This window comes from Anomaloglossus baeobatrachus, chromosome 2, assembly GCF_048569485.1.
Source record: "Anomaloglossus baeobatrachus isolate aAnoBae1 chromosome 2, aAnoBae1.hap1, whole genome shotgun sequence".
In the NCBI taxonomy this organism is placed as follows: Eukaryota; Metazoa; Chordata; class Amphibia; order Anura; family Aromobatidae; genus Anomaloglossus; species Anomaloglossus baeobatrachus.
In genome coordinates, this window is record NC_134354.1 from 269,287,982 (window position 1) to 269,315,648 (window position 27,667).

Genomic DNA, 27,667 nt, shown 5'->3' on the forward strand with positions numbered 1-27,667 from the left:
GACACGGAAGGTAGGGTTCAGATGATCTCAGTGGAGATACCTGGAGGAATTTATAAAATCTTTAATATTTATGCCCCGAACGAAAACAACAAATCATTCTTTCAACGACTTGAGGCCAAAATTTTAGAACATGCCCATTTTAATCTAATAATTGGGGGGGATTTCAACTCGGTGGTATCTGTGCTAGAGGACAGGAAAAATGCTAAAGGCCCCCCAAATGTACCGCGCGGCCATGATAAAGTTATGCGTCCTCTGTTAAATGCCACGGCCTTATGGGATGCGTGGAGACTACTGCACCCTCAGGATAGGGAATTTACGCACTATTCACATGCTAATAGCTCCTGGTCTCGCATTGACTACTTTCTTGTTTCAGGGAACCTGGTACGTGCGCTCCACTCAGCTACTATCTAGGATTTGGTGATTTCTGACCATGCCCCGGTGGTGCTAGACCTAGCAAACATTTATCCCAGAGGAACGGACTATCTGTGGAGATATCCTTCCTTCCTTAAAGATAACGAAGATTTTTCCTTGAAATTAAAGGAATGGTGGACGGAATTTATGGTACATAATGATCAACATAAAGACACACCTATGTTATTATGGGACACGGCGAAGGCAGTATTACGGGGCAGAACGATAGCACATGTTTCCTATTTGAAGAAAAAGGCTCATCTTAAATTTACTGAAACCTCCCATAAATTGAGGGAAGCATATACTTCTTTTCAAAAGCATCCTGATAGGGACCATAGAGATAGATGGGTAATAGCCCAAAGAGCTTTTAATGAGTGGGCGGAAAAACGGGAACAAATGGCTAGGTCAATGCAAGAAGCTACATTACATCGCTTTGGAAATAAAGCAGGGAAAGTACTGGCCAACTTAGCGAAAAATAGGATTATAACTCAGGGACCCATGGAAATAAAAAATCAAAAGGGGGAGATACACAAAAACCCTAAGACAATAATTGAGACTTTAGGCACGTATTATAGAAACCTTTATTCGTCGGAAAAGCGAGACAAATTTCCTGATAATAATCTTTTACCTAAAGTGACACTACCTCGACTCACAGAAGAGCATCGCACTTTTCTGAATGCCAAAATTACGGGGGAAGAAGTATTGGGGACAATCAACTCCATGCATAATTATAAAGCCCCTGGCCCTGACGGATTTACGGGAGAATTCTATAAAACAGTAAAGGAAGAGATCTTACCTACATTACTAGAGCTGTATAATAGCATACTAGACGGTAATGCGTCTTTCCAAAATAATAACCGGGCATATATAAAATTGATCCCTAAACAGGGGAAGGACCCGAAGGAGCCGGGTTCGTATAGGCCCATATCACTTATCAACCTAGATATGAAGATAATGTCAAAGATTATGGCAAATCGTCTAGCTATAATTCTTCCCCAACTGATTTCCCCAGCACAAGACGGTTTCATTCAGAAAAGATCAGGGACACTAAATATTAGAAAAGTTCTTCTTGTCCTGGATAGGGTTAACCTTCGGCCTCTGAAAGGAGAATCTCCCGCTTTGCTTACAATAGATGCCGAGAAAGCCTTTGACAATATTGAGTGGTCATGGCTTTATAGAGTTCTAGATGAAATGCGTTTTTCGGGGTCATTTTATACCTACATTAGAGAAATTTACACAAATCCGAAGGCTCAAGTTTACATTCCAGGATATCTGTCAGCCCCTTTTCCGTTACTGAAAGGAACCAGACAGGGTTGCCCCCTTTCCCCATTACTTTTTAATCTGGCTCTGGAACCATTGGTACGATTGTTATCTACACATAGCACCTTCCAGGGTATTTCTGTAAATAATAGACAAATTCAGTCAGCTTTTTTTGCGGATGACATTTTGCTTTTCCTTTCGAATCCAGCTCAGCAGGTCCCCGAGATTTTACAAATTTTGCGAGAGTTTGGAGCGTACTCAGGCTTCAAGATTAATGCGTCAAAGTGCGAGCTCCTATACCTGGGAGGGACAAATGTTCAAACACGGGAGCAGAACCCTTTTGAAGGAATTACAGTGGCTAAGTCATATATCACATACCTGGGAGTTAAAATAGGTAAGGTTCCGGCAACCCTTTATAGTCTAAACTATCCACCCCTTCTGAGCCAAATAGAGCAAGATCTTAAAAGATGGCACGACCTTCCATTGAACATAATTGGTAGAGTCCACCTAATTAAGATGATGTCGATATCAAAATTAATGTATCATCTTCAAACACTTCCCCTGCTTCTCAAGCATAAAGATATTGTCCAGCTAAATAGAGCTTTTTCACACTTCATTTGGAGGGGGAAACGCCCTCGTATAGGGCTTAAGAAGCTGATGGCATCTAAGGTTCATGGAGGTCTGAGTTTGCCGAACATTCGGGGTTACAATATAGCCTGTTTGACTAGATATATATTGGATTGGATTAAAGGCTCTAGGCATTATTCAGCGTTGGAGCTTGAGAGAGACTATGCACAACCTTGGGATCTGGTGGCATTGCTTCATACTAGGCAGGCTAATCTCCCTGTGAAAATCAAGCACTCTTCCTTATTTAAAGACACGATTGCAGCGTGGAAGGCGTTGAGGAAAAACTACAAACTTCCCCATAAAATATCCAAATACTTGCCTATATGGGGGAATCCAGAGTTTGTGCAGGGGACAAGCAATAAGCTGTTTGAAGAGTGGAAGGTGCGGGGTATAAGGACTGTTGCTCATCTCTTGCACACCTCAGAGCCTAGATGGTTGAGTAGAGACGAAATTATAGCGCAGTATGGCCTGGGGACTAACCAAGTAATCCAATATGACCAAGTGAGATATAGTATTATGACTCAGTTGCATGATGTGACCCAGGAGGTAGTATTTAACTCTTTTGATTGTCTGGTAAAGAACTCAATAACTTCATCATCTATCTCTTTTCTTTATGGAGCCATGCGTGATCTATTAATAGGACAGCACCCGGAAGGTTTATTTAAATCTTGGGAAAAACAATTTGAGGACCCGTCTATGGGGGTAAAAATTAGGGGAGGGTGGAATGCTCTTCGTAAATCAATTTTAAATGAGAATTGGCGAGAAACCCAATTTAGAATTATGCACAAGGCAATTTATGGTTTTAATCTCCCTCCATCAGCAACAAAGCCAGACAGGCTTACGTATTGCCCTAAGTGTAAGAGTAGTGGAACTGATCTCCTTCACGGGTTGTGGTCCTGCCCCCATTTGAGTCCATTATGGTCACAGATCAAAAGTTGTATACAAAAGGTGTGGGGTCTTGAAGTTCGGCTCTCACCTGGGTTCGCTATTTTTCACCATTGGGAGGAGGGGAACGATACCAAAGGGAAGATGACTAACCCACCCAGACTTATACATGTGATACTTCTGGCAGCCAAGAGAGCGATACTAAAAAATTGGTTGGAGTCTAGGGTCCCCGCGATTGAAGAGATCTTGGGTCAGCTCATGCATCTTCTTGAAATAGAAGGATTGGATGCAGAAAGGAGGGCGGATAGAATACGACAGCACTTTAACAAATGGAAGAAATTCATACTGGCCTATTGTACTCGGGAGGAGATAGTCAGGATTATGTCACCTTTCAAAGACACAGTCTGGTATCATACTGAAAAATTGAAGGATACATTGGATGGCTTGGAGGTGGGGGAGGAAATGCCGAAAGGTGACTAAAAGGAGAGGGGGAAATAACCGATTTGAGTGGGACTTCTTTATTATATGTCATTACCATGTTCACAAGGGTTCAATGGGGGGAATGATAAGAATGATGGGTTAAGGGGTCGCTGCTTTCCTTTGCTTTATCTTGCCATGTTATGGTTATTGATTTTAAAAATTGGTATGGAATTTGGGATGATCAAACATGACAATGTAATGTTGAATTTACAATGCTGAATTCGCTTATGCCAATGTTATGTTATTGAAAAATTTGAATAAAAATATAGTTAAAAAAAAAAAAAACATTTTTATTTTTATTCTTCCCTTATACAAAACCCATTTTGAGCAACCCCCAGGGTAACAGAACCGGGCAACGGCCACCCAGTGAAATATTGCAGTAATATACAACCCGGGACCGAGTACCCCGCAGCACTGAGTTTTAAGTGCACATTTTACACATAGGCTTCTACTAGATGTTGAAAAAACAAAGGCTAAAGATGCGATTTTTACTGCATGTCTGCTGTGGAAATGAATCAAAAAATGCATATAAGGCCTCTTTCACAGGTACGTGTCTCCGGTATGTGTTTGGCACTTTTCTCACCTACCGGAGACAGGTACACACGTAGACCTATGTATTCCTATGGTTTTGGACACACGTAAGTATTTTCGCACGGAACGTGTGTCCGTTCCGTACTTACGTGTGTCCGTTCCGTACTTACGTGTGTCCGTTCCGTACTTACGTGTGTCCATGTGTTCCTCACGGCAACATATCCGTTTTCTCTCCGGCATCACAGGTGTCACACGGAACGTAAACGTGTCACATGTAATGTAAACGGACCACACACATGTGTTCCGTGTGACACGCACCGGAGTAAAGACATGTGTCTTTGAGAAAAAAAAACAAACCTTTACTCACCTTCTCCAGCCCTGAAGTCTCTGCCACTGCTGTCACTTGCTTCCGACCGCCGCTGATTATGCTCATTGAATATTCACTTCAATGCGGCCGGAAGCAGCAGCAGTGGGGAATCGGCAGGACCGGAGACCAAAGATCAGCACCACGGACAGCAACGCCAGAGACAGGTGAGCAGAAAGTTCCATCTCTCCGTGTGTTATCCGTGAACACATGTAGGCCATAAACACGGCTCACGAAGGCCAAATGCACGTCTGACACGTCCGTGAAAAGCGTGCGTGATTTTTCACGAACGTGTGAAAGAGGCCTAAGGCTGAGTCTACATGTTCTGTGATCATCTGTTAGAACTGATCCTGTAGAGATCCATTGGCAAAAAAGTTCTGCAAATACAACTTTCTTGTCCATTGTTAAATAACTGATCAGTTTTTTTTTTTAAATGGGAGTCTATGAAGCACGGATCTATTAATAGAGTCTTATCAAGCCATCTGTTTTACTTGCATTTGTAACCGATTTTTTTCTTACAGGATCTGTTACAAATGGAAGATAAATAGAAATCTGTTATTGGATCTGTCTTCTATAGACTCCAATGATAAATAAACGGATCTGGCAGACATCATTTTGTCAAAGGACCTCTGCAGGATCCAGTCTAACGGTTGATTACAGGATGGGTTCTAGCGTCCAGAGAAGATGGCGACAGTCTTTACACAAACAGTAAATTAAATACAGTTCTTAAGGTACACGTCACCCGTGTTAATGGGCTTTGTCTGTATCCTGTTCGTGACGCCAGGAAAAGGGGTTGCAGCGCCCAGAGGGGGGGTACTCAGTACCGGGCGGAAACAAATGGGAATGTCACTCTGGTGGTTGTTGCCCGGCCCCGTGCTTTGGGCCCCTTTTGTTAATAGGGTGCATTTACAGGGAAGATAAGAGTTTTTGTCATGTGACGTCAACTGCGGGTTGCGGGTGGAGAACCGCCGCTGTTGAATGTGGGTACTCCTAGGGCTGGTGGTAGTGGCAGCTGTGATGGTAGGCCCTCCACAGGTAGGGCTGTGCCTGGGAGATGTAATGGGGCAATAATGGAGACCATACCAGGTTGTCCCGACACTCTCTGTAGATTGAGTCCCCATAGCGTGGAGCATTTGGGGACCCGACCATTCCTTTTGGGGTACAGTCTCCTTCTCCGTACGGTGGGCAGTGTGGACCCTGCAGGGAGGTAAGTGTCCGAACCCCGATCCTAGTTTACTGCTGATGCCCCCGAATTATTTGGTTCGGTGAAGTCCGTGAAGGTGTCCTCACCGGGCAGGTATTTGCCAAACAGTCTAAAACTTTTGCTTGACCTAGGACCCTGTGACCCGTGCGTGCTCTGGTCCCAGCGGTATCTTGGTACTTGTCCTGGCGACCTCTCTCCTGTGCCCCAGAGTCACCGTTACACGGACCCAGCTCAGGCACGAGAGCACACCTCTCCTGTGTGCTCACAACTCTCTCCTCACTACAGACTGACTGACCTCTCCCACCATGCTGGCTATACCCAGGGACTCGTTCCTATGGCGACCATTCCCTTACGTGGTTAACCCTCTACGCCCAGTGAGAAGAGGAGAACTAGGATTTAGATTGTGTTTTGGTGGAATTGGCACTAATACTCCAGCTCCCAGGGGGTAGGTCCTGCATCCCCAAGAGGATGCAGTTCCCTGTAGTGCCCTGAGGGTCTCAGGGGCGCTACATTGTGAACTCAGCCTACTCCACTCTGTAAGTATTGTATGCAAATCAAATTTTGTCAAAGCCAAATACAAGGGAGTCAAAAACAAAACAGATTTGTTTAAAACACGACATAGCAACAAGAGATAAAAAAGCAGCATCAAAAATGGGATAAAAACAGATGTAAAAATAAACAACTAAAAAATGCAGTGAAAAACACAAGTAACCTAATTTACATAAGAGGTGCAGAAATTCTGCAACATCAAAAACTCACCGAAAATGCAAGAAGCCTTAAATTACACCAATGCATTACATACAGCTATTAATCTCGAGGCATGAAAAAGTGAATGTTGTTAGTTACATAAAATGTAAGAAAACTGAGTTTTTACCTATATGTATGCCTTTTTAAAAGAAACGAGAAAAAAAAAACCCCACAGAGAATACCTTTAATATATAGAAAGTCATCTTTCTCCTGATAAAATCAGTAATACATTTGTGGGGAAACTTTGAACCTGTTTAATAAAGCCATGGCTAATTCGCTAACTTTGGGCCAGAATTCACTGCTTTGTCATCTCCTCTTTAATTCTGATAAATGTGAGCGAATGACTGAAGTGAAAACTCACCTGGAACCCTCCCCAGTGCCAGAGACTTGATGGCTCTAAAGTAGACGTCCGATAGGAAATTTTGACTTTTCTTAATTGTCCTGTCAATCTGGAAAAAACAAACAACACTTCTCAGCCATTTCAGACCATAGACTCTGAGCGGTTATACATCCGCATGCTAACAGACAACAAAAAAAGTGTAGACGACTACTACAGCCTGCGGTCATGGTGCCTTTTTCTCTCTATATGAAAGGGGAGTAAAAAAAAAATTTCTTTCTAATAAAATTATTAAAAATAATAAAACAGTAGAAACATTTTTATTGCATATTTTTTAAAAATAATAAATATCACAAATCAGCTAATAACATGGACATATTTGGTGTCCCTGTAATCGTAACGATCCGAACAACACAGCAATCAGATTATTTATGGGGATCGGTAAATGGCAAAAAAATTGTGCAATTATTTCTCTCTTTTAAAACCATAAAAAAATGTATCGCTGAGGCCGTGTTCACCCCTAACGTTAATGCTGCGTTTTTTCTGCCGGCGTCCGCACCACACAACACAATAACAATACTCTGATTATTGTGTTTGCTGTGTTTTATGCGTTTTTCCTATTATTTGATACATTTGGTGCAGAAGTGAATCAGAGTTCTTAATGCATTATAATACTACAGAAAAGCTTTGATTCTGTCTTTAAAAATACAAAGGCATTTTTTTTTTGCTTACGTTTTTTTTAAACTTCACATAGAAGCCTCTAGAGAAACAACCCACCAGAACTGCACGGTTCACAGCGTCTCTAAATGCACCAATGGTGGAGATGTCATGAAATCACATCCACTTTGCTTGGATATTTAGTCCGTGTTCAGACGTAGTGTAAATGCCGGGTTTTTCTGCTTCTTTTACACATAAAGGCCATGTGCGAACGTTGCGTTAAATTCCGCAGCATGTAAGTCACTGCATGTGCGTCTCAGAACGCAGCCGAAAAAGCTGCGTTCTGAGACGCATTCAGCAGAACGCAACGTGTGCATATTCATGTAGAATTCATGCGTTCTGGATGCTTGCTCTGTCATAGACAGAGTGGGAAAAGCATCCAGAACGGACATTTTTGACAGTGCGGTCCCACTCGGCTCTGCAGCATCCCCATAGACTAGCAGCAGAGCCGAGTGGGACCGTACTGTCAAAAAGAGCATGGCTGGCTGCGAGACAGAGCCGCACGATCAGAATGAACTTCACCCGACTTCATTGTGATCGCACGGCTCTATGCGTGTGCCGTGGCTTGATTTGCGGTCACACGTGAAGGACTCACCTATGATCGCAAATCCCCTGAGTGACTGCAGTGAGCCATGCGATCAGCTGTGCTTTCACTCAGGTTACTCGCGGCCACAGCTGCAGTCCTCCACCTGAGAGCGGTGGCTGCGAGTATCCTCAGTGACAGCACAGCTGATCGCGCGACTCACTTCTGTTGCTGCATGGAGCTCACAGGAGTGACGGTGTTCTACTGCCGCTCCTGTCAGCTTCCAATATAGCAGAGCTGAAAGCGTCATGGGACCTTGCGTGGATTATGTCGGACCTGGAGGTGTTTTGGAGGGGTTAATAAAGTGGTGAAAAAGGGTGTTTTTTTTGTCTTTCATTACAAATAAAAGATTTTTTGGATGTGTGTGTTTATTTTCTTTAACTTACAGGTTAACCATGGAAGATATCTCAGGGAGACACCTGCCATGATTAACCTAGGACTGAGTGGCAGCTATGGGCTGCTGACATTAACTCCTTATTACCCCGTTTGCCACCGCAACAGGGCAATTCGGGATGAGCCGGGTAAAGTCCTGGGACTGTCGTATCTAATAGATGCAGCAATTCCGGGCGGCTGCTGGCTGATCCTGTTAGGCTGGGGGGCTCCCCATAAGGTGTAGCTCCCCATCATGAGAATACCAGCCTTCAGCCATGTGGCTTTATCCTGGCTGGTATCCAAATTGGGGGACCGCACGTTCTTTTTTTTTAATTATTTATTTTTTTTTTTTACTGCTCGATATAGACACGCCCACTGGTGGCTGTGATTGGTTGCAGTGAGACAGCTGTCACTCAGTGTGGGGGCGTGTCTGACTGCAACCAATTATAGGCACTGGTGGGTGGGGGAAGTAGGGAATACGAGATGGATTAATGAGCTGCTGGCATTTTCAAAAGAGGAGAAGCCGCAACAGTGTGAACGCCGTGCAGCGCCGCCTTGGTGATCGTGGATCGGTGAGTATGAGAGAGGGGGTGGGAGGGAGAGAACGACATGGACAGAGAGAGAGATAGAGACATAAAGAGAGAGACCGACCGACAGAGAGAGACCGAAAGACCTGCGTTTGTTATGTCAAATAAACATGCGGATCGCAACAAAAATGCAATGCAAACGCACTGCTTCACATTTTGGCAGTGTTTTTCTACAACTCATTGATTTCAATGGGTGTAGAACGCTGCCAAAACAGACAAAAGAATTGACATGCTGCTTTTCTAAACGCAGAAATTTTGTCAAATTTTTGACAATCAAAACGTTGCGCACAGATTTTGCATGATTCTCATAGACTTTGCTGGGGAACCAGAACGCATGCATTTTGTCAATGACACAGTGCAGTTGTAAACACAGCCAAAACGCAGAAAAAAATGCAACGTGCGCACATGGCCAAATTCTGCTGTGTTTAATTGTTCAAGGAAAGTGGATGTGATTTCATGAAAAGACCCCGCTGAAATTTGCGGTTTGGTGCTTTTATTTTTCTCTAGATGTTTCTATGTGGATTTTAAAAACGCAGGAAAAAACTGCAGATACTTTTATAAGTGCAGAATCAAAGCTTTTCTGTATTATAAAAACACTTAAAAACACAGATTCACATCTGCACTAAACACGCATGGAATAATGGAGAAAAGGCAAAAAAATGCAGCAAAGATGCCATAACCCGAGAAGATTGTTATTGTATAATTTGGTGCAGAGAAAACAAAAAATACTGGATTTCTGCAACATGTGAACACGGCCTTAAAGGCACAAAAAGGCAACATGTCATATAGTGGCGCTTATAGAAATATGAGAAAGTTCTGGCTGATACATCTATGAATGAACAGTCCAGGGCGTCTGCTGAATGTCCCTTTTTGCCAAATGGGTGTGGTTTGGGGTGTGGCCGCATACTTTGTCCCACTTTCTGTTCTTCAGACGTTGGGAGGTATGTGTATGCATATGGGTCTATTGGACGGTCACATTCAGTGTAACTAGAATAGGTTGAGGGGTTGCAGCCCTGAAAGGCTCAGGGAACCAAAATGCCCCTTTGGCTTATATGAAAAGATCAAAACTATTAAAGACTTGCAATAATTGGGGGCCTCGTTGGAGCTATTACATTGGGGCTTTTGAGCTGCAAGTTACGCCACTGGTCCTATTAGTGATTGAGACTCGTCTCTGTATGACGGTGCACGTGGAGAGAGCTGTTAATCACTAGTAGGACCGCCCACTGGACTCTTAAGGGTGCTTTACACGCTACGACATCGCTAGCCATCTCGTTAGTGATGTGAAACGCCAGATCGCACATGCGATCTGGCGTGTCACATCGCTAATGAGATCGTTAGCGATGTCGCAGCATGGAAAGCACTCTTTACACGTACAAACAGCAGGATATCAGTGAATAACGACAAGCATCCCACCATCCTACATATCATTCTGCTCAGCTGCTCATCCCCTATACTGTGCACACATGGGGCTGCATACATACAGTAACAGGTTCACTTTAACTTTGGAAATACTTCTCTCTACATAAAAGCTGTAGACGCCAAACAGTAGGACATGGACTATTTTACTGGGCTGTATGCCAACTCGTTTCACCTTTATGGCAGATCTATTGAAAATGAATACAAGCTGCAGCAAGGAATAGGAGGTTCCTTTGTGTCAGCAATGTTCTGATTCATTTAGCATGTCTCCCGCCTTGTGATTAGAGCTTAAATATAAAGAACATTACTAAATATTATTTTTACCCTCCGTAATATAAATTGCAGTCTATAATCCCAGTTTTGTAATTGACACCAGTAATCCTCTACTGGAAAGTCGCTTACAATGCGCTGAATTTCCTAATTATTGGGTCATTCACTATATTAACATCATACAAAGGCCAAAGCTGTGCAGATTAGAAGGCCTCAGACACAGCGGCGTATCAGTGCAAGTGTAAGGTGTCTGCGCAATAATCACTGCGATTAGTAGGGGACTGAACAGACCAGAAGGGCAAATACATTTATATTTATTTGCATTGATTTCATAATAAAGCCATTTCATGTAGTTTGGACCACAGAGGGCATAATGGATCCTTACTTATTAGATTTTCTGTATAATTAAAGAAAAGTATAGAAATGACCACCATTAGAATTAAAAGACTGGTAGTGCCTTCCATCAGCAACTCTTAAAAGGAATCTGTCAGCAGGTTTTTGCAATGTAATCTGAGATCAGCATGATTTAGGGGCAGAGAGCCTGATTCCAATGATGTGTCACTTACTAGGCTGTGTGTTTTTATTTCAATGAAATCAGTGTTTTATCAATAGGAAATTATCACTACAGGACTAGCTGTCTTACGTCTCCTAGTCAATGCTCTGTGTAACCTCGCCCTCACAACTGTTTCACAGCTTTCTGTCAATGTAGTTTGCACAGAAAATCTGTCAATCAGTGGAAAAGGTGGGGTTATACAGAGCTCAGCAATCTGAGCACTGCAAGATCTGGTTGTATCAAATTGACAGAATGCAGATAAGGAAATGACAAATCGCTAGAATCAGGGTCTCAGGCCCCTACATTATACTTCTCTCAGATTACCTAGCAAAAATCTGCTGACAGATTGCCTTTAAGGTCTCTGTGACCTCTAAATGGTACCTTACCTCTATGGTTAGTTCCCGTCCTTCCCTGCTGATTTTCACTTGGTGAAGCTTCCGATTGTCCAGTCTCTCAGACTCTAATGTGAAGACATAAGTTCCTTCTTTGCTGAGTTTATATCGAATTTGTAAACTTCCTAAAAAACAGAAAACATAGAGCAATGAGAAGCCATAAAATGGAAAAAAAGAGGTTTCCTTCATTTAAATCCTTGTCATTTAACCCCATAGCGACGGCCTAACGTCTCAAGACGTCGGAAAAACAGGGTACTTATTCTGTTCCGACGTCTTGAGACGTCAGGCCGGAAAAACCCTGTAGCGCCCCCCAGTGACGAAAAATCTCGGGGGTTTCAGCTACCGGGGGTAGCTGAGACCCCCCAGATTATGAATCGGGGTGTTTTGTATGCACCCCGTTAATGCGATCGCCGGTATACACCGTATACCGGCGACAACATAAAAAAAAAAAAAATGGCTGGTAAAATTTATTTATTTCTCATCTGACGTGATCAAACATGTCAGATGAGAAATAAATGTGAGCCCTTAGTGCCCCCAAAGCCCCCGGTACCGGAGAAATCTATCCAACACCCCCCCCTCCTCCGGAAAATCCAAGATGGCGCCGACGCGCGCTGAAAACTCCCGCCGCCGCCGGCTCTGCATTCATTTCCCTCCGATCTGAAATGATCAAACATTTCAGATCGGAGGGAAATGTCCTCCCCCTGACCCCTCCTCCGGTCCACCGGAGCCCTCTGGTCACCGGAGCCCCCTCCGGGTCTCCAGAGCCACCCCCCTCCCCCGCATTCATTCTGCTCTTTCTGCCGCATGTGACACGTCACATGCGGCAGAAAGGTGTCCCCAGGTCCCCCCAGGTCCCACTAGGTCACCCCCCATCACCCCCCCCCAGCCCCCGAGCCCCCGGTCATACGTTACCTGTCTGGTGATCCGTCCCGCGATCACGCCGCCTCCTTCTTGAATGCTGACGGCGCATGCGCAGACAGCGGCTGTCAGCTGGATTCCTCCCCCGGTCCACAGTGGAGCAGCCTGTGCATCAGCGACGTCAGTCTTGCAGGGACGCTGACGTCGCTGATGCACAGGCTGCTCCACTGTGGACCGGGGGAGAGTGAGTGCAGTAATCAGCAGTCTCTCCATGTGAGGAGTGTGGTCCTCACATGGAGAGACTGCTGTTCCAGAAAATGGGGGGTACGTTCTGTGAGCGTGCCCCTCATATTCTGGAATGAGGTTACTGCAGGTCACTCTGCCCTAAGTTGGACCGGGGCAGTGTGAGTGCAGTATTCTCAGATTACTGCACCCACACTGCTCATGGAGAGCTTGCTCTTCCAGAAAATGGGGGATACGTTCCCTGAACGTGCCCCCCATATTCTAGAAGATCCAGAGTCGGCGTGGGACCTCACGGATTACAGCGGATTACAGCGACCGTAATTTCTTTATTTTCAATAAATTGGGGAAAGAGGAATGTTTCGGGGAGTTTTTTTTTCAAATAAATTTTTTTTTGTCTTTTTTTTTTGTCTATTACTTGACTGGGTTAGTGATGTCGGGTATCTGTTTAGATGCCGTGACATCACTAACCCCAGGGCTTGATGCCAGGTGACATTACAGCTGGTATCAACCCCGTATATTACCCCGTCTGCCACCGCACCAGGGCGCGGGATGAGCTGGGGCGAAGCGCCAGGATTGGCGCATCTAATGGATGCGCCACTTCTGGGGCGGCTGCGGCCTGCTATTTTTAGGCTGGGAAGAGTCCAATAACCATGGCTCTTCCCACCCTGAGAATACCAGACCCCAGCTGTCCGCTTCACCTTGGCTGGTGATCTAATTGGGGGGGGACCCCACGTTTTTTTTTTTTTAAAAAAAAACGCCTGGGGAGCCCTCCAAATTGATCACCAGACAAGGTGAAGCTGTCAGCTGTGGTTTGCAGGCTACAGCTGTCTGCTTTACCCTAGCTGGCTATCAAAAATGGGGGGGACCCCACGTCGTTTATTTTAATTATTATTTTTTTGGGGGGCTAAATACAAGGCTAGGCACCCTTTAGTGCCACATGAAAGGCACTAAAGGGCGCCAGCTTAGAATATGCAGGGGGTGGGACGTTATATATGTTTGACATGTATCCATTCATCCATTGTAGCATTTTAGGCTGTGCGCCCACAATCGGGATTTGCAGCGTTTTGGGCGCAGAGTGTTTTCCCTGCGTCCATAACGCTGCATTGTGCAGTAGAAGCACAGTGGAAGGATTTTTAGAAATCCCATGCCCAATGTGCTTGCCCAATGTGCTTCTTTTCTCCGCCACATAAACTGACCTTGGCGCAGCTTCCCGAGCCTCAGCATGTCAATTTATGCTGCGGAGATGAGTGTTCTCTGCAGGTAGCATAGAGCTCCACAGCGGCCTGAACCCAAATCGTGGGCATGGACAGCTGCGTTCTCCCGTGGACAACACTCACATCTCTGCAGGAGGCTGACACTGTGTACTAGACGCCGTGTCGCTGGCTCATGGCCACATAGCCTAAAAGTGAGACATTGGTTGCTACAGCAACATTTTTGTGAAGTACCTGTGGATTCAAAATGCTTACTATACTCCTGAATAAAATCCAGTTTCCAAAATGGGATCACTTGTGGGGGTTTCTAATGTATAGGTACCCAAGGGGCCCTGCAAATGTGACATGGTGCCCGCAATTTATTTCAACTTTTCCAGAATTCAAATGGTGCTGCTTCCATTCCAAGCCCTCCCATTTATCCAAACAGAGGTTTTTGGCCACATGTGGGGTATCCCTGTGCTCATAAGACATTGGATAACAACCTGTTGGGTCCACGGTTTGTTGTTGTCTCTTGAAAAAGTGAGAAATTTGATGCTGAAGCAACATTTTTGTGAAAAAAATGAAAATTTTCAATATGGCAACCTAAGCTTATCAAATTCTGTGAAGTATTCGTGGATTCATACTGCTCACTATACACCTAGATAAAAGCCTTGAGGTGTCTTGTTTCCAGAATGGAGTCACTTGTGGGGGGCCTCCACTGTTTAGGCACCTCAGGGGCTCTCCAAATGCAACCTGGCGTCCGCTATTGATTCCAGCCAATTTTGCAGTCAAATGGCACTCCTTCCCTTCCGAGCCCTGCCATGCGCCCAAACAGTTGATTTCCACCACATATAAGGTATCGCCAAACTCAGGAGAAATTGCACAATAAATGTTATGCTGAATTTTTTCCTTTTACTCTTGTAAAAAAAAAAGCTACCTGGTTGAAATAACAATTTTGTGGTAAATTTTTTTTTTTTTTTTTCATGGCTCAACGTTATAAAATTCTGTGAAGCACCTGGGGGTTCAGGGTACTCACCAAACATCTAGATAAATTCCTTGAGGGGCCTAGTTTCCAAAATGGGGTCACTTGTGTGGGGTTTCTGCTGTTTAGGTACCTTAGGGGTCCTCCAAATGTGACATGGTGCCCGCAATCTTTTTCAGCCAAATTTCCTTTCCAAAATTCAAATATTGCTCCTTTCGTTCCAAGCCCTCCCATTTATCCAAACAAAGGTTTCAGACCACATGTGAGGTATCACCGCGCTCATAAAAAAGTGGTTAACAAACCTTGAGGTCAAATTTTTGGAATTACCTCTTGAAAAAGTGAGAAAATTGATGCTAAAGCAACATTTTTGAGAAAATTATTAAAATTTTCAATATGACAACGTAACGTTAACAAAATCTGTGAAGTACCTGTGGATCTAAAATGCTCACTATACCCCTAGATAGAAGCCTTGAGGGGTCTAGTTTCCAAAATGGTGTCACTTGTGAGGGGTTTCTTCTGTTTAGGTACCTTAGCGGACCTGTAAATGCAACATGGTGCTCGCAATCTATTTCAGCCAAATTTGCTTTCCAAAATTCAAATATTGCTCCTTCTGTTCCGAGCCCTCCCATTTGTCCAAACAGAGGTTTCTGACCACATGTGGGGTATCGGCGCACTCATAAGAAAGTGGGGAACAAGTTTTGGGGTCCATTTTGTTGTGTTAGTTCTTCTAAAAGTGAATAAATTTGGGTTAGAGCAACATTTTTAGGTAAAATTTAATTTTTGCTTTTTTTCATTCTACATTGCTTTTGTTCATGTGAAGCACCTGAAGGGTTAATAAACTTCTTGGATGTGGTTTTGAGTACTTTGGGGGGTGCAGTTTTTATAATGGTGTCACTTTTGGGTATTTTCTGTCATCTAGGCCTATTGAAGTCACTTCAAATGTGATGTGGTCCCTAAAAAAATGGTTTTGTAAATTTTGATGTAAAAATGAGAAATCGCTGATAAACTTTGAACCCCTCTAACTTCCTAACAAAAAAAAATTTTGTTTCCAAAATTGTGCTGATGTAAAGTAGACATGTGGGAAATGTTATTTATTAACTATTTTGTGTCACAGAAATCTCTGGTTTAACGGTATAAAAATTCAAAAGTTGAAAATTGCTAAATTTTCAAAATTTTTGCCAATATTCAATTTTTTTCTTCAATAAACGCAAAAAATATTGTCCTAAATTTGGTACTAACATGAAGTCCAATATGTGACGAAAAAACAATCTCAGAATCACCGGGATCCGTTGAAGCGTTCCAGAGTTATAACCTCATGAAGTGACACTGGTCAGAATTGCAAAATTTGGTCTGGTCATTAAGGTGAAAATTAGCTCCGTCACTAAGGGGTTAATCATGACATTGTAAATAGCAGTGAGGATTCCAATGTTATCAATATAATAAGAGCAACACGCTCATGTATATACACAATGATACCACCAGCAGAATAGTGAGTGCAGCTCTGGAGTATAAGGCTATGTGTCCACGGTAGAATGTACCTGCGGATTTTTCTGCCTGAAAATCCGCGACTTTCGCGGCAAATCCGCACCCGCGGATTTGCCGCGGATTTACCGCGGATTTGCCGCGGATTTTGATGCGGATTTTTTTTTTTTTCCCCATTCAAAACCAAAAATCCGCACCAAATCTGCACCAAACAATTGACATGCTGCAGATTTTTCCGGATCAAAATCCGCGGCAAATCCGCAGCGGAAAAATCCGCAGCATGGACACAGCATTTCCAAAATGCCATTGAAATGGCTTGAAAGTGCCGCTGCTGCAGATTTTCGGGAAATCCGCGGCAAATCCGCGGCAAATCCGCGGCAAAATCCGCGGTAAATCCGCAGCGTGGGCACATAGCCTAAGGCTGTGTCCACGGGAGAATGTAGCTGCGGATTTTTCTGCATCAGAATCCGCAGCTTTCCCACAAAATCCGCACCTTTTCAAAGGTGCGGATTTGCTGCGGATTTACCGCGGAATTGCCACGGATTTGATGCGGATTTTGGTGCGGATTTTTTTTTTTTCCCAATTTTAAAGCCAAAATCCGGATGAAAATCCGCAACAATAATTGACATGTTGCAGATTTTTCCGGACCAAAATCCGCACGAAATCCGCTGCGGAAAAATCTGCAGCGTGAGCACAGCATTTCCAAAATGCCATAGAAATGGCTGGGAAGTACCAGTGCTGCAGATTTTCGGGAAATCCGCGGCTTTTCCGAGAGAAATCTGTGGCAAAATCCGCGCATTTTCCGCAGCGTTGGCACATAGCCTAACACAAGTTATTCTGAGGATCAGCTCAAGACAAGTAATGTAATATAATGCACTCAGTGACATCACCAGCAGAATAGTGAGTGCAGCTCTGGAGTATAACACAAGTTGTTCTGAGGATCAGCACATGACAAGAATGTAATATGATGTACTCAGTGACATCACCAGCAGAATAGTGAGTGTAGCTCTGGAGTATAACACAAGTTGTTCTGAGGATCAGCTCAAGACAAGTAATGTAATATAATGCACTCAGTGACATCACCAGCAGAATAGTGAGTGCAGCTCTGGAGTATAGCACAAGTTATTCTGTGGATCAGCTCAAGACAAGTAATGTAATATAATGTGATCAGTGACATCACCAGCAGAATAGTGAGTGAAGCTCTGGAGTATAACACAAGTCATTCTGGGACCAGCACACGACAAGAATGTAATATGATGTACTCAGTGACATCACCAGCAGAATAGTGAGTTCAGCTCTGGAGTATAACACAAGTTATTCTGAGGATCAGCACAAGACAAGTAATGTAATATAATCTCAAAACGATGTGCCTCAAAAAACACACACACGGAGTACTATTTTCATGAACAATAGTTATAAATTTATTAAAGATGTAGAAAAAACACATATTAAAATACAAATAATTCATCAATAGATGGAGGCATTAAGGAGGACCTCAACCCACAATCCACCCTCCACAAATATGCGTAAGTGCCCTAATCATATAAATCATGCAGTTCAAATATCTGCATGACATTAAATTGTGCTGCAGAAGGCATAATAACCATTTTGTGTATAGACACATTCTAACTGCCTGCAACACACACTTTTTTAAGACAAGAAACTGCCCCAGCACTGACCAAGGGTAAATGCACATCAATACATTCCATGGGCGGCATGGTGGCTCAGTGGTTAGCAGTGCAGGCTTGCAGCGCTGAGGTCCTGAGTAGAGATGAGCGAACCGGTCCCGGTTCGGCTCGAGGTCGGTTCGCCGAACGGAGGTCCCGTTCGACTTCGGTTCGTCGAACGTTCGACGAACCGAACTCGAGCCAATAGGAAACAATGGCAGGCAATCACAAACACAGAAAAACACCTAGAAAACACCCTCAAAGGTGTCCAAAAGGTGACAAACAACTCACAACACAACACAAACACATGGGAAAGTGACAAGGACATATACTCATGCGAAAACAAAAGAGCTGGAAAAGGAAAAAGAGGAGGACACACAGATATAGGCATGGCACACCCTTCTAAAATCATGTAAAACACCGCAAGGTGACTCCAAGCGTAGTCTCCCTTTTTTCCAAAAATTGGGCCCCACACACACCCACCCCTTCAGTGGCAGCAGTTGTGCCCCAGTTGTACATTTCACAGCTAGATTTGCATCAAGCACATTCAAAAATACGCCATAATTAACCGTCCCCAGGATGACACCGGGGTAGGAAGATAAAGTCTTTCCTGATCCCAGCTCTGTTCATCTTGGCTTCTTTTAAAAACACATCAAGCAAGGGTTACTCCTAGCGGAGTCTCCATTTTTTCCAAAAATTGGGCCCCACACACACCCACCCCTTCAGTGGCAGCAGTTGTGCCCCAGTTGTACACTTCACAGCTAGATTTGCATCAAGCACATTCAAAAATACGCCATAATTAACCGTCCCCAGGATGACACCGGGGTAGGTAGCAAAGTCTTTCCTGATCCCAGCTCTGTTCATCTTGGCTTCTTTTAAAAACACAGCAAGCAAGGGTTACTCCAAGCGGAGTCTCCCTTTTTTCCAAAAATTGGGCCACACACACACCCACCCATTCAGTGGCAGCAGTTGTGCCCCAGTTGTACACTTCACAGCTAGATTTGCATCAAGCACATTCCAAATCTACAAGCATTTACTCTCGCCAGGATGACACAGGGGTACTAAATTCCTTCTGGATCCATGACTTGTTCATTTTGATGAACGTCAGTCTGTCCACATTGTCACTGGACAGACGCGTGCGCTTATCTGTCAGCACACACCCAGCAGCACTGAAGACACGTTCAGAGACAACGCTGGCAGCTGGACACGACAAAATCTCCAAGGCGTAAGTTGATAGCTCTGGCCATTTTTCTAGGTTTGAAGCCCAAAAGGAGCAAGGCTCCATTTGCAAAGTCATGGCATCGATGTTCATTTGGAGATACTCCTGTATCATCCTCTCCAGCCGTTGACTATGTGTCAGACTTGTTGTCTCTGGTGGCCTTGCAAAGGAGGGTCTAAAAAAATTATGAAAAGATTCCATAAAATTGCTGTTACCAGCACCAGATACGGTCCTACTGGTACGTGTAGACTGTTGAAGATGACGAGACCGTCCCATGTTTGTCAAGTTACAACTGGGAGATTCACTCCCTGCACCTGCACGGTTGTTTGGTGGAAAAGCGGATCTAAGATCGAGTAACAGCTTCTGCTGATACTCCTGCATACGTGCGTCCCTTTCTATGGCTGGAATTATGTCACAAAATTTGGACTTGTACCGGGGATCTAATAGTGTGGCAAGCCAGTAGTCATCATCACTTCTAATTTTGACAATACGAGGGTCATGTTGGAGGTAGTGCAACAAGAAGGCACTCATGTGTCTTGCGCAGCCATGCGGACCAAGTCCACGCTGTGTTTGTGGCATAGAGGTGCTAACCATTCTTTCTTCCTCTGACATCTCCCCCCAACCTCTTTCAACTGAAATTTGACCAAGGTCTCCCTCATCTGCTGAGTCTTCCATGTCCATGGACAGTTCGTCCTCCATTTCTTCATGTCCTCCTGCACCTTCCTCAACATCTCGCCTGCTACCATGCGCCCTTGTTGATCCCTGTCCCCCATGCTCCCATGCCTGGCGCCTTGGTGATGATGAACGTCTGGACCTTGGTGATGTTGTTGTCCCTTGCGCATATGAATCCTCCTGTAGTTCATCCCCTTCCTGTTGTCCCACCCCCTGACTCCGAATAGTGTTTAGCGTGTGTTCCAGCATGTAAATGACTGGAATCGTCATGCTGATAATGGCATTGTCAGCGCTAAACATATTCGTCGCCATGTCGAAACTGTGCAGAAGGGTGCATAGGTCCTTGATCTGAGACCACTCCATCAGGGTGATCTGCCCCACCTCTGCATCTCGTTGGCCCAGGCTATACGTCATGACGTATTGCACCAGGGCTCGGCGGTGCTGCCACAGTCGCTGTAACATGTGGAGAGTTGAATTCCAGCGTGTCGGCACATCGCATTTCAGGCGATGAACCGGCAGGCCGAAAGACTTCTGGAGCGATGCAAGTCGCTCAGCTGCTGCGCTTGAACGGCGGAAGTGAGCAGACAGTTTTCGTGCCCTGTTCAGAAGGCCATCTAGCCCGGGATACTGTGTTAAAAATTGCTGCACGACAAGGTTCAACACGTGAGCCATACAAGGTACGTGTGTCACCTTGCCCAGGCGAAGGGCCGCACCCAGGTTTGCAGCATTGTCGCACACGGCCTTACCAGGCTGCAGGTTGAGTGGAGACAACCATTTATTAAACTCGGACCGCAGAGCTGACCACAACTCCTCAGCTGTGTGACTCTTATTCCCAAGACATGTCAAGCTAAAGACCGCCTGATGCCGTTGCGCTCTGCTGCCAGCATAGTAATGAGGGGTGCGTGATTCCTTCTGCGCAGTGAGAACGCTGGTGGCCTGACCAGGCAGGCTTGGGGCGGAGGTGGAGGACCTAGATGAGGTGGAGGATGCAGAAGCAGTGGCGGAACTTGGACAGACAGAGGATTGACACACAAGTCGTGGGGACGGCAAAACTTGTGCAGCAGACCCTTCATCATCTATCACCATAGTTACCCAGTGCCCAGTCAGCGACATGTAACGTCCCTGTCCATGCTTACTGGTCCAAGTATCGGTGGTGAAATGCACCCGTTCACACACAGAGTTTCTCAATGAAGCGGTGATGTTGTGTGCGACATGCTGGTGTAGCGCGGGCACACCTTTCTTAGAGAAGTAGTGGCGACTAGGCATCTGGTACTGGGGCACAGCGACAGACATAAGGTCTCTAAAATCCTGTGTGTCCACTAGGCGGAAAGGCAGCATTTCGGTAGCCAACAGCTTACAGAGGGATAGAGTCAACCTCTTCGCTTTGTCATGGGTCGCAGGAAGTGGCCTTTTATTTGACCACATCTGAGGGACAGAGATCTGGCTGCTGTGTGTAGACGGTGTTGAGTAGGGTGTCCCTGGAAAAATGCAGCTTTGTGAGGAAAGTGCAGGCGGAGACATGATGTTGCCTTCATCCAAAGTTGGTGCTATCGATGTCTGAGAGAGCTGTACACACTCACTTGTTTCCCCTTCCAAAACAACTGACGACCTACCAAGCAAACTGCCTGTTGCGGTTACAGTGGTGGAAGTTGTGGGTGGAAAAACAGGTGTGACAGCTGTCCCCACAGTCCTAGAAGATGACGAGCGCGCGGATGCACTGGAAGGGGCAGGCGGTGGATGGTTCGCTCCGCTAGGCCGCATTGCAGCACGGTGAGCTTCCCACCGGGCCATATGATATTTATTCATGTGACGATTCATGGAAGAAGTTGTCAAACTGCTGAGGTTTTGACCTCTACTAAGAGAACCATGACAAATTTTACATATCACATAATTTGGGCGATCTTTTTCTATGTCAAAAAAGGACCAGGCTAGGCAAGGCTTAGAGGCCATGCGACCTGTTGATCCACCCCGAATAATGCTCAGAGGCAGAGTGGTGGCTGAGGATGCAGTTGTATACGTGCTACCAGTGCTCCGACTCTGTCCAGGAAGGCGCAAGGTAACTTCGTCGTCGGTTGCATCCTCCTCCACCGCCTCTGTTGACCTCCTCGAGTGCCTGACTGGGAGTTGACAGTAGGTGGGATCTAGAACTTCATCATCAATTGTTGTGTTTGCACTCCCCTCCCCCTCAGACCGAGCCTCTTCTTGCCCTGACCGAATATTTAAGTTGTCATCCCAATCGGGTATCTGCGTCTCATCTTCATCAGAATGTTCCTCATTGTCTATAACCACAGGTGTTACAGTTTGTGACAAAGGGTCAACATTATGCTCAGAAACTTGGTCCTCACGGCCTGAATCAGAGTCACAAAGGTTCTGGGCATCACTGCAGACCATTTCCTGTTCTGTACTCACTGTAGCTTGGGAGCAGACCTCTGATTCCCAGGCTATAGTGTGACTGAACAGCTCTGCAGACTCAGCCATCTCAGTTCCACCATACTGTGCAGGGCTGATGGAGACTTGAGAGCTGGGAGAAATCAAGTGTGATTGGGATGACAACTCAGAGGACTAGTGTTTTTTGGATGCGGTACTTGAAGTGGCTGAGAGGGCACTTGTTGGACCACTTGAGATCCATTCAAGCATTTTCCTTTTTTGCCCATCATCTACCTTTCTTCCTGTTGTTCATGTCCGTAAAAAAGGGAGCACATCGGATTGTCCATGGTAAGTAGTAGACATCTTACTTTTGCTGGTAGAGGGTCTATCTTCAGCAGATGATAATGGAGCTTTGCCACCTTCCCCACGGACAAAACCTTTTTTGCCTTTTCCACCACGCCTCTTCCCCTTTCCACCAGCATCTGTCATTTTGCCACTCATGTTGATTGCGACAAGATTGTGGACTGAAAATGTGGTAGTAAAAATTGAGAGGTGGTGTAGATTGCAGTGGTGGTCTAGCTTTATTAACAGCAGAATAATAAAGAATAAATATCCCTGACAATGCAACTACAGGCCTTAAACTGTCAGCAAAAATTGCTAGTCTAATGGCTTAGTTATAATGAGTTGGAGTGTGCAATGCAGGCAGACGCGCTCTGCAAATGTCTTTGCACTAGTGGGACTATAGCAAAGTCCAATAGCCACGTATAGGATGCCACTAGGTACACTGAGTGTTTGCTAGTATAATGGCTTAGTTATAATGAGTTGGAGTGTGCAATGCAGGCAGACGCGCTCTGCAAATGTCTTTGCACTAGTGGGACTATAGCAAAGTCCAATAGCCACAGATAAGATGCCACTAGGTACACTGAGTGTTTGCTAGTATAATGGCTTAGTTATAATGAGTTGGAGTGTGCAATGCAGGCAGACGCGCTCTGCAAATGTCTTTGCACTAGTGGGACTATAGCAAAGTCCAATAGCCACGTATAGGATGCCACTAGGTACACTGAGTGTTTGCTAGTATAATGGCTTAGTTATAATGAGTTGGAGTGTGCAATGCAGGCAGACGCGCTCTGCAAATGTCTTTGCACTAGTGGGACTATAGCAAAGTCCAATAGCCACAGATAGGATGCCACTAGGTACACTGAGTGTTTGCTAGTATAATGGCTTAGTTATAATGAGTTGGAGTGTGCAATGCAGGCAGACGCGCTCTGCAAATGTCTTTGCACTAGTGGGACTATAGCAAAGTCCAATAGCCACAGATAGGATGCCACTAGGTACACTGAGTGTTTGCTAGTATAATGGCTTAGTTATAATGAGTTGGAGTGTGCAATGCAGGCAGACGCGCTCTGCAAATGTCTTTGCACTAGTGGGACTATAGCAAAGTCCAATAGCCACAGATAGGATGCCACTAGGTACACTGAGTGTTTGCTAGTATAATGGCTTAGTTATAATGAGTTGGAGTGTGCAATGCAGGCAGACGCGCTCTGCAAATGTCTTTGCACTAGTGGGACTATAGCAAAGTCCAATAGCCACAGATAGGATGCCACTAGGTACACTGAGTGTTTGCTAGTATAATGGCTTAGTTATAATGAGTTGGAGTGTGCAATGCAGGCAGACGCGCTCTGCAAATGTCTTTGCACTAGTGGGACTATAGCAAAGTCCAATAGCCACAGATAGGATGCCACTAGGTACACTGAGTGTTTGCTAGTATAATGGCTTAGTTATAATGAGTTGGAGTGTGCAATGCAGGCAGACGCGCTCTGCAAATGTCTTTGCACTAGTGGGACTATAGCAAAGTCCAATAGCCACGTTTAGGATGCCACTAGGTACACTGAGTGTTCGCTAGTATAATGGCTTAGTTATAATGAGTTGGAGTGTGCAGAGGACAGGAGGGTACAGTGCCAGGATTGTGGGGCTCTGGGTAGAGGAATGGAAGCCTGCCTTTCTATTCCCTCCTAATGGTGAAATGCAGGGAGGAAATCCCTGACCTTGGCTACACAGACGCTGTCGCTGTTTTCAGGACCTGTCACCTATGGCTCTGACCCTGCCGGTTTGAGCCCTTAAAAGGACTGATAGAAAGTGCTATCCCTATGCTGTCCAGCGCTGTGTATGGAGCGCATACAGCTGTATCGGCGATAGGACTCAGGAGGACGGAGCTGTGCCAGTGATGTCTGACACCAAAGACGCAGAAGGCAGATAATGGCGTCCTGGAGGAAAATGTCCGGTTTTATAATGCAGGGACATGTGACATGGACATCCTATCACACATGCCGTTGCTTCTCTGGCTAAAAGTCCACTTAGCTGTGTGTGTGTCTGGGATTGGCTGACATGCTGACCCGCCCCACAAGACGCGCGCGCTTAGGGAAGGAAGACAAGAAAAAAAAAAAAAAAAATGGCGATCGCCATTATAGAAACAGCAGTGATCTGAAGGCGCTGTTCACGCACACTATACACTGAAATGTCATAATAGTGTGATTCACAGAGTGACTTACACTATTACAGCGGAAACCAAGCTAGGATTTAGCTGTTTTTTTGCTGCTAGAATCGTTCTCGAACGTTTCTAGAACTATCGAGCTTTTGTAAAAAGCTCGAGTTCTAGTTCGATCTAGAACATGCCCCAAAATCACTCGAGCTTAGAACTGGAGAACCTCGAACCGCGAACCGCGCTCAACTCTAGTCCTGAGTTCAAATCCCACCAAGGACACTATCTGCATGTTCTTTGTATGTTCCCCCTGTGTTTGTGTGGGTTTCCTCCCACACTCCAAAGACATACAGACAGGGACTCTAGATTGTGAGCCCCAACGGGGACAGTGTTGCCAATGTATGTAAAACGCTGTGGAATTAATAAAGCTATATGAATGAATAAATATTATTATTATATCAGAGATTCCAAAGAATTCAAGGAATATAATGCTTACCCATATGTTAACAAAGTAGGAGCAGCAGGCACAAAAGGTGGGGGGGAGTAATGCAGCTCCCAGTAATGTAATATAATGTACTCAGTGACATCACCAGCTGAATAGTGAGTGCAGCTCTGGAGTATAACACAAGTTATTCTGAAGTTCAGCACAAGACAAGTAATATAATATAATGTACTCAGTGACATCACCAGCTGAATAGTGAGTGCAGCTCTGGAGTACAACACAAGTTATTCTGAAGTTCAGCACAAGACAAGTAATATAATATAATGTACTTAGTGACATCACCAGCTGAATAGTGAGTGCAGCTCTGGAGTATAACACAAGTTATTCTGAAGTTCAGCACAAGACAAGTAATATAATATAATGTACTCAGTGACATCACCAGCTGACTAGTGAGTGCAGCTCTGGAGTATAACACAAGTTATTCTGAAGTTCAGCACAAGACAAGTAATATAATATAATGTACTTAGTGACATCACCAGCTGACTAGTGAGTGCAGCTCTGGAGTATAACACAAGTTATTCTGAAGTTCAGCACAAGACAAGTAATATAATATAATGTACTTAGTGACATCACCAGCTGACTAGTGAGTGCAGCTCTGGAGTATAACACAAGTTATTCTGAAGTTCAGTACAAGACAAGTAATATAATATAATGTACTCAGTGACATCACCAGCTGACTAGTGAGTGCAGCTCTGGAGTATAACACAAGTTATTCTGAAGTTCAGTACAAGACAAGTAATATAATATAATGTACTCAGTGACATCACCAGCTGACTAGTGAGTGCAGCTCTGGAGTATAACACAAGTTATTCTGAAGTTCAGCACAAGACAAGTAATATAATGTACTCAGTGACATCACCAGCTGAATAGTGAGTGCAGCTCTGGAGTATAACACAAGTTATTCTGAAGTTCAGTACAAGACAAGTAATATAATATAATGTACTCAGTGACATCACCAGCTGACTAGTGAGTGCAGCTCTGGAGTATAACACAAGTTATTCTGAAGTTCAGTACAAGACAAGTAATATAATATAATGCACTCAGTGACATCACCAGCTGACTAGTGAGTGCAGCTCTGGAGTATAACACAAGTTATTCTGAAGTTCAGCACAAGACAAGTAATATAATGTACTCAGTGACATCACCAGCTGACTAGTGAGTGCAGCTCTGGAGTATAACACAAGTTATTCTGAAGTTCAGCACAAGACAAGTAATATAATGTACTCAGTGACATCACCAGCTGACTAGTGAGTGCAGCTCTGGAGTATAACACAAGTTATTCTGAAGTTCAGCACAAGACAAGTAATATAATGTACTCAGTGACATCACCAGCTGACTAGTGAGTGCAGCTCTGGAGTATAACACAAGTTATTCTGAAGTTCAGCACAAGACAAGTAATATAATGTACTCAGTGACATCACCAGCTGAATAGTGAGTGCAGCTGTGGAACATAACACAAGTTATTCTGAAATGCATACAGTTTTGGGACCAAATCTGCACCCAAAAAAATGTGCAAAAAAAAATGTGTCGAAAAACGCAATGTTTTAGAGTGCATAGTGCAAGAGGCCTTAGAGTGCATTTTAGGATCATCCTGAAATTTTAGCTGAAAGACAAATATTCCAAACTTTTTGTAAGTAACGTAGGTGTCCCTGCTATGTATTGTGTAATGGATGTGTCTGACAATACAGGGACATGGTCTTATCATACCATAGCTCCTGGGCAGGGGAGAAAGTAAAAATGTATACAGGCATTAAAGCACGCAAATAATTATTTTTTTCAGGTAAAACATTTTGCTAAAAAACAAGGAATGAAAAAAATAAGCTGCGATCCCGTGCTGTAATGTCTGTATAGTTTATTACTTCCTCCCCTGCCCAGGAGCTGTGGTATGATCAGACCATGTCCCTGTACGGTCAGACACGGCCATTACACAGTACACAGCAGGGACACATTTATAAGATTATCTCCGCACAGGAACATTTTTTTAAACACATTGAACTGTGGAAATTATTATTATTCCAATATCTATTGATTAAAATGAAATTTAAAATTAACTTTGTTTGTGGGAAAACCACTTTAATTAGTTTTGCATATAATGTACACACTACTGTATCAATAAAGATTTATTAATGCTAAATACCAGGAATCATCAAAAACAAACAGCAGCTTTATTTAACCCCCTCAGTGACGGAGCCAATTTTGACATTAATGACCAGATACGTAAATTTTGGAAATCTGACCAGTGTCCCTTTATTGGGTAATGACTCTTGAAC

General features: G+C 44.4%; 1 protein-coding gene across 1 annotated transcript in view; it reads right to left on the reverse strand.

The window, feature by feature from the left end:
• Nucleotides 1-27,667, reverse strand: part of LOC142289690 (contactin-associated protein-like 5) — a 766,069-nt gene that overhangs the window by 233,229 nt on the left and 505,173 nt on the right. Inside the window, exons 19-20 of the mRNA XM_075333618.1 lie at nt 11,731-11,861; nt 6,871-6,958 (exon numbers count right to left, since the gene is read on the reverse strand). Coding sequence (XP_075189733.1) covers nt 6,871-6,958; nt 11,731-11,861 — 219 coding nt within the window. The remainder of the gene's footprint in view (nt 1-6,870; nt 6,959-11,730; nt 11,862-27,667) is intronic.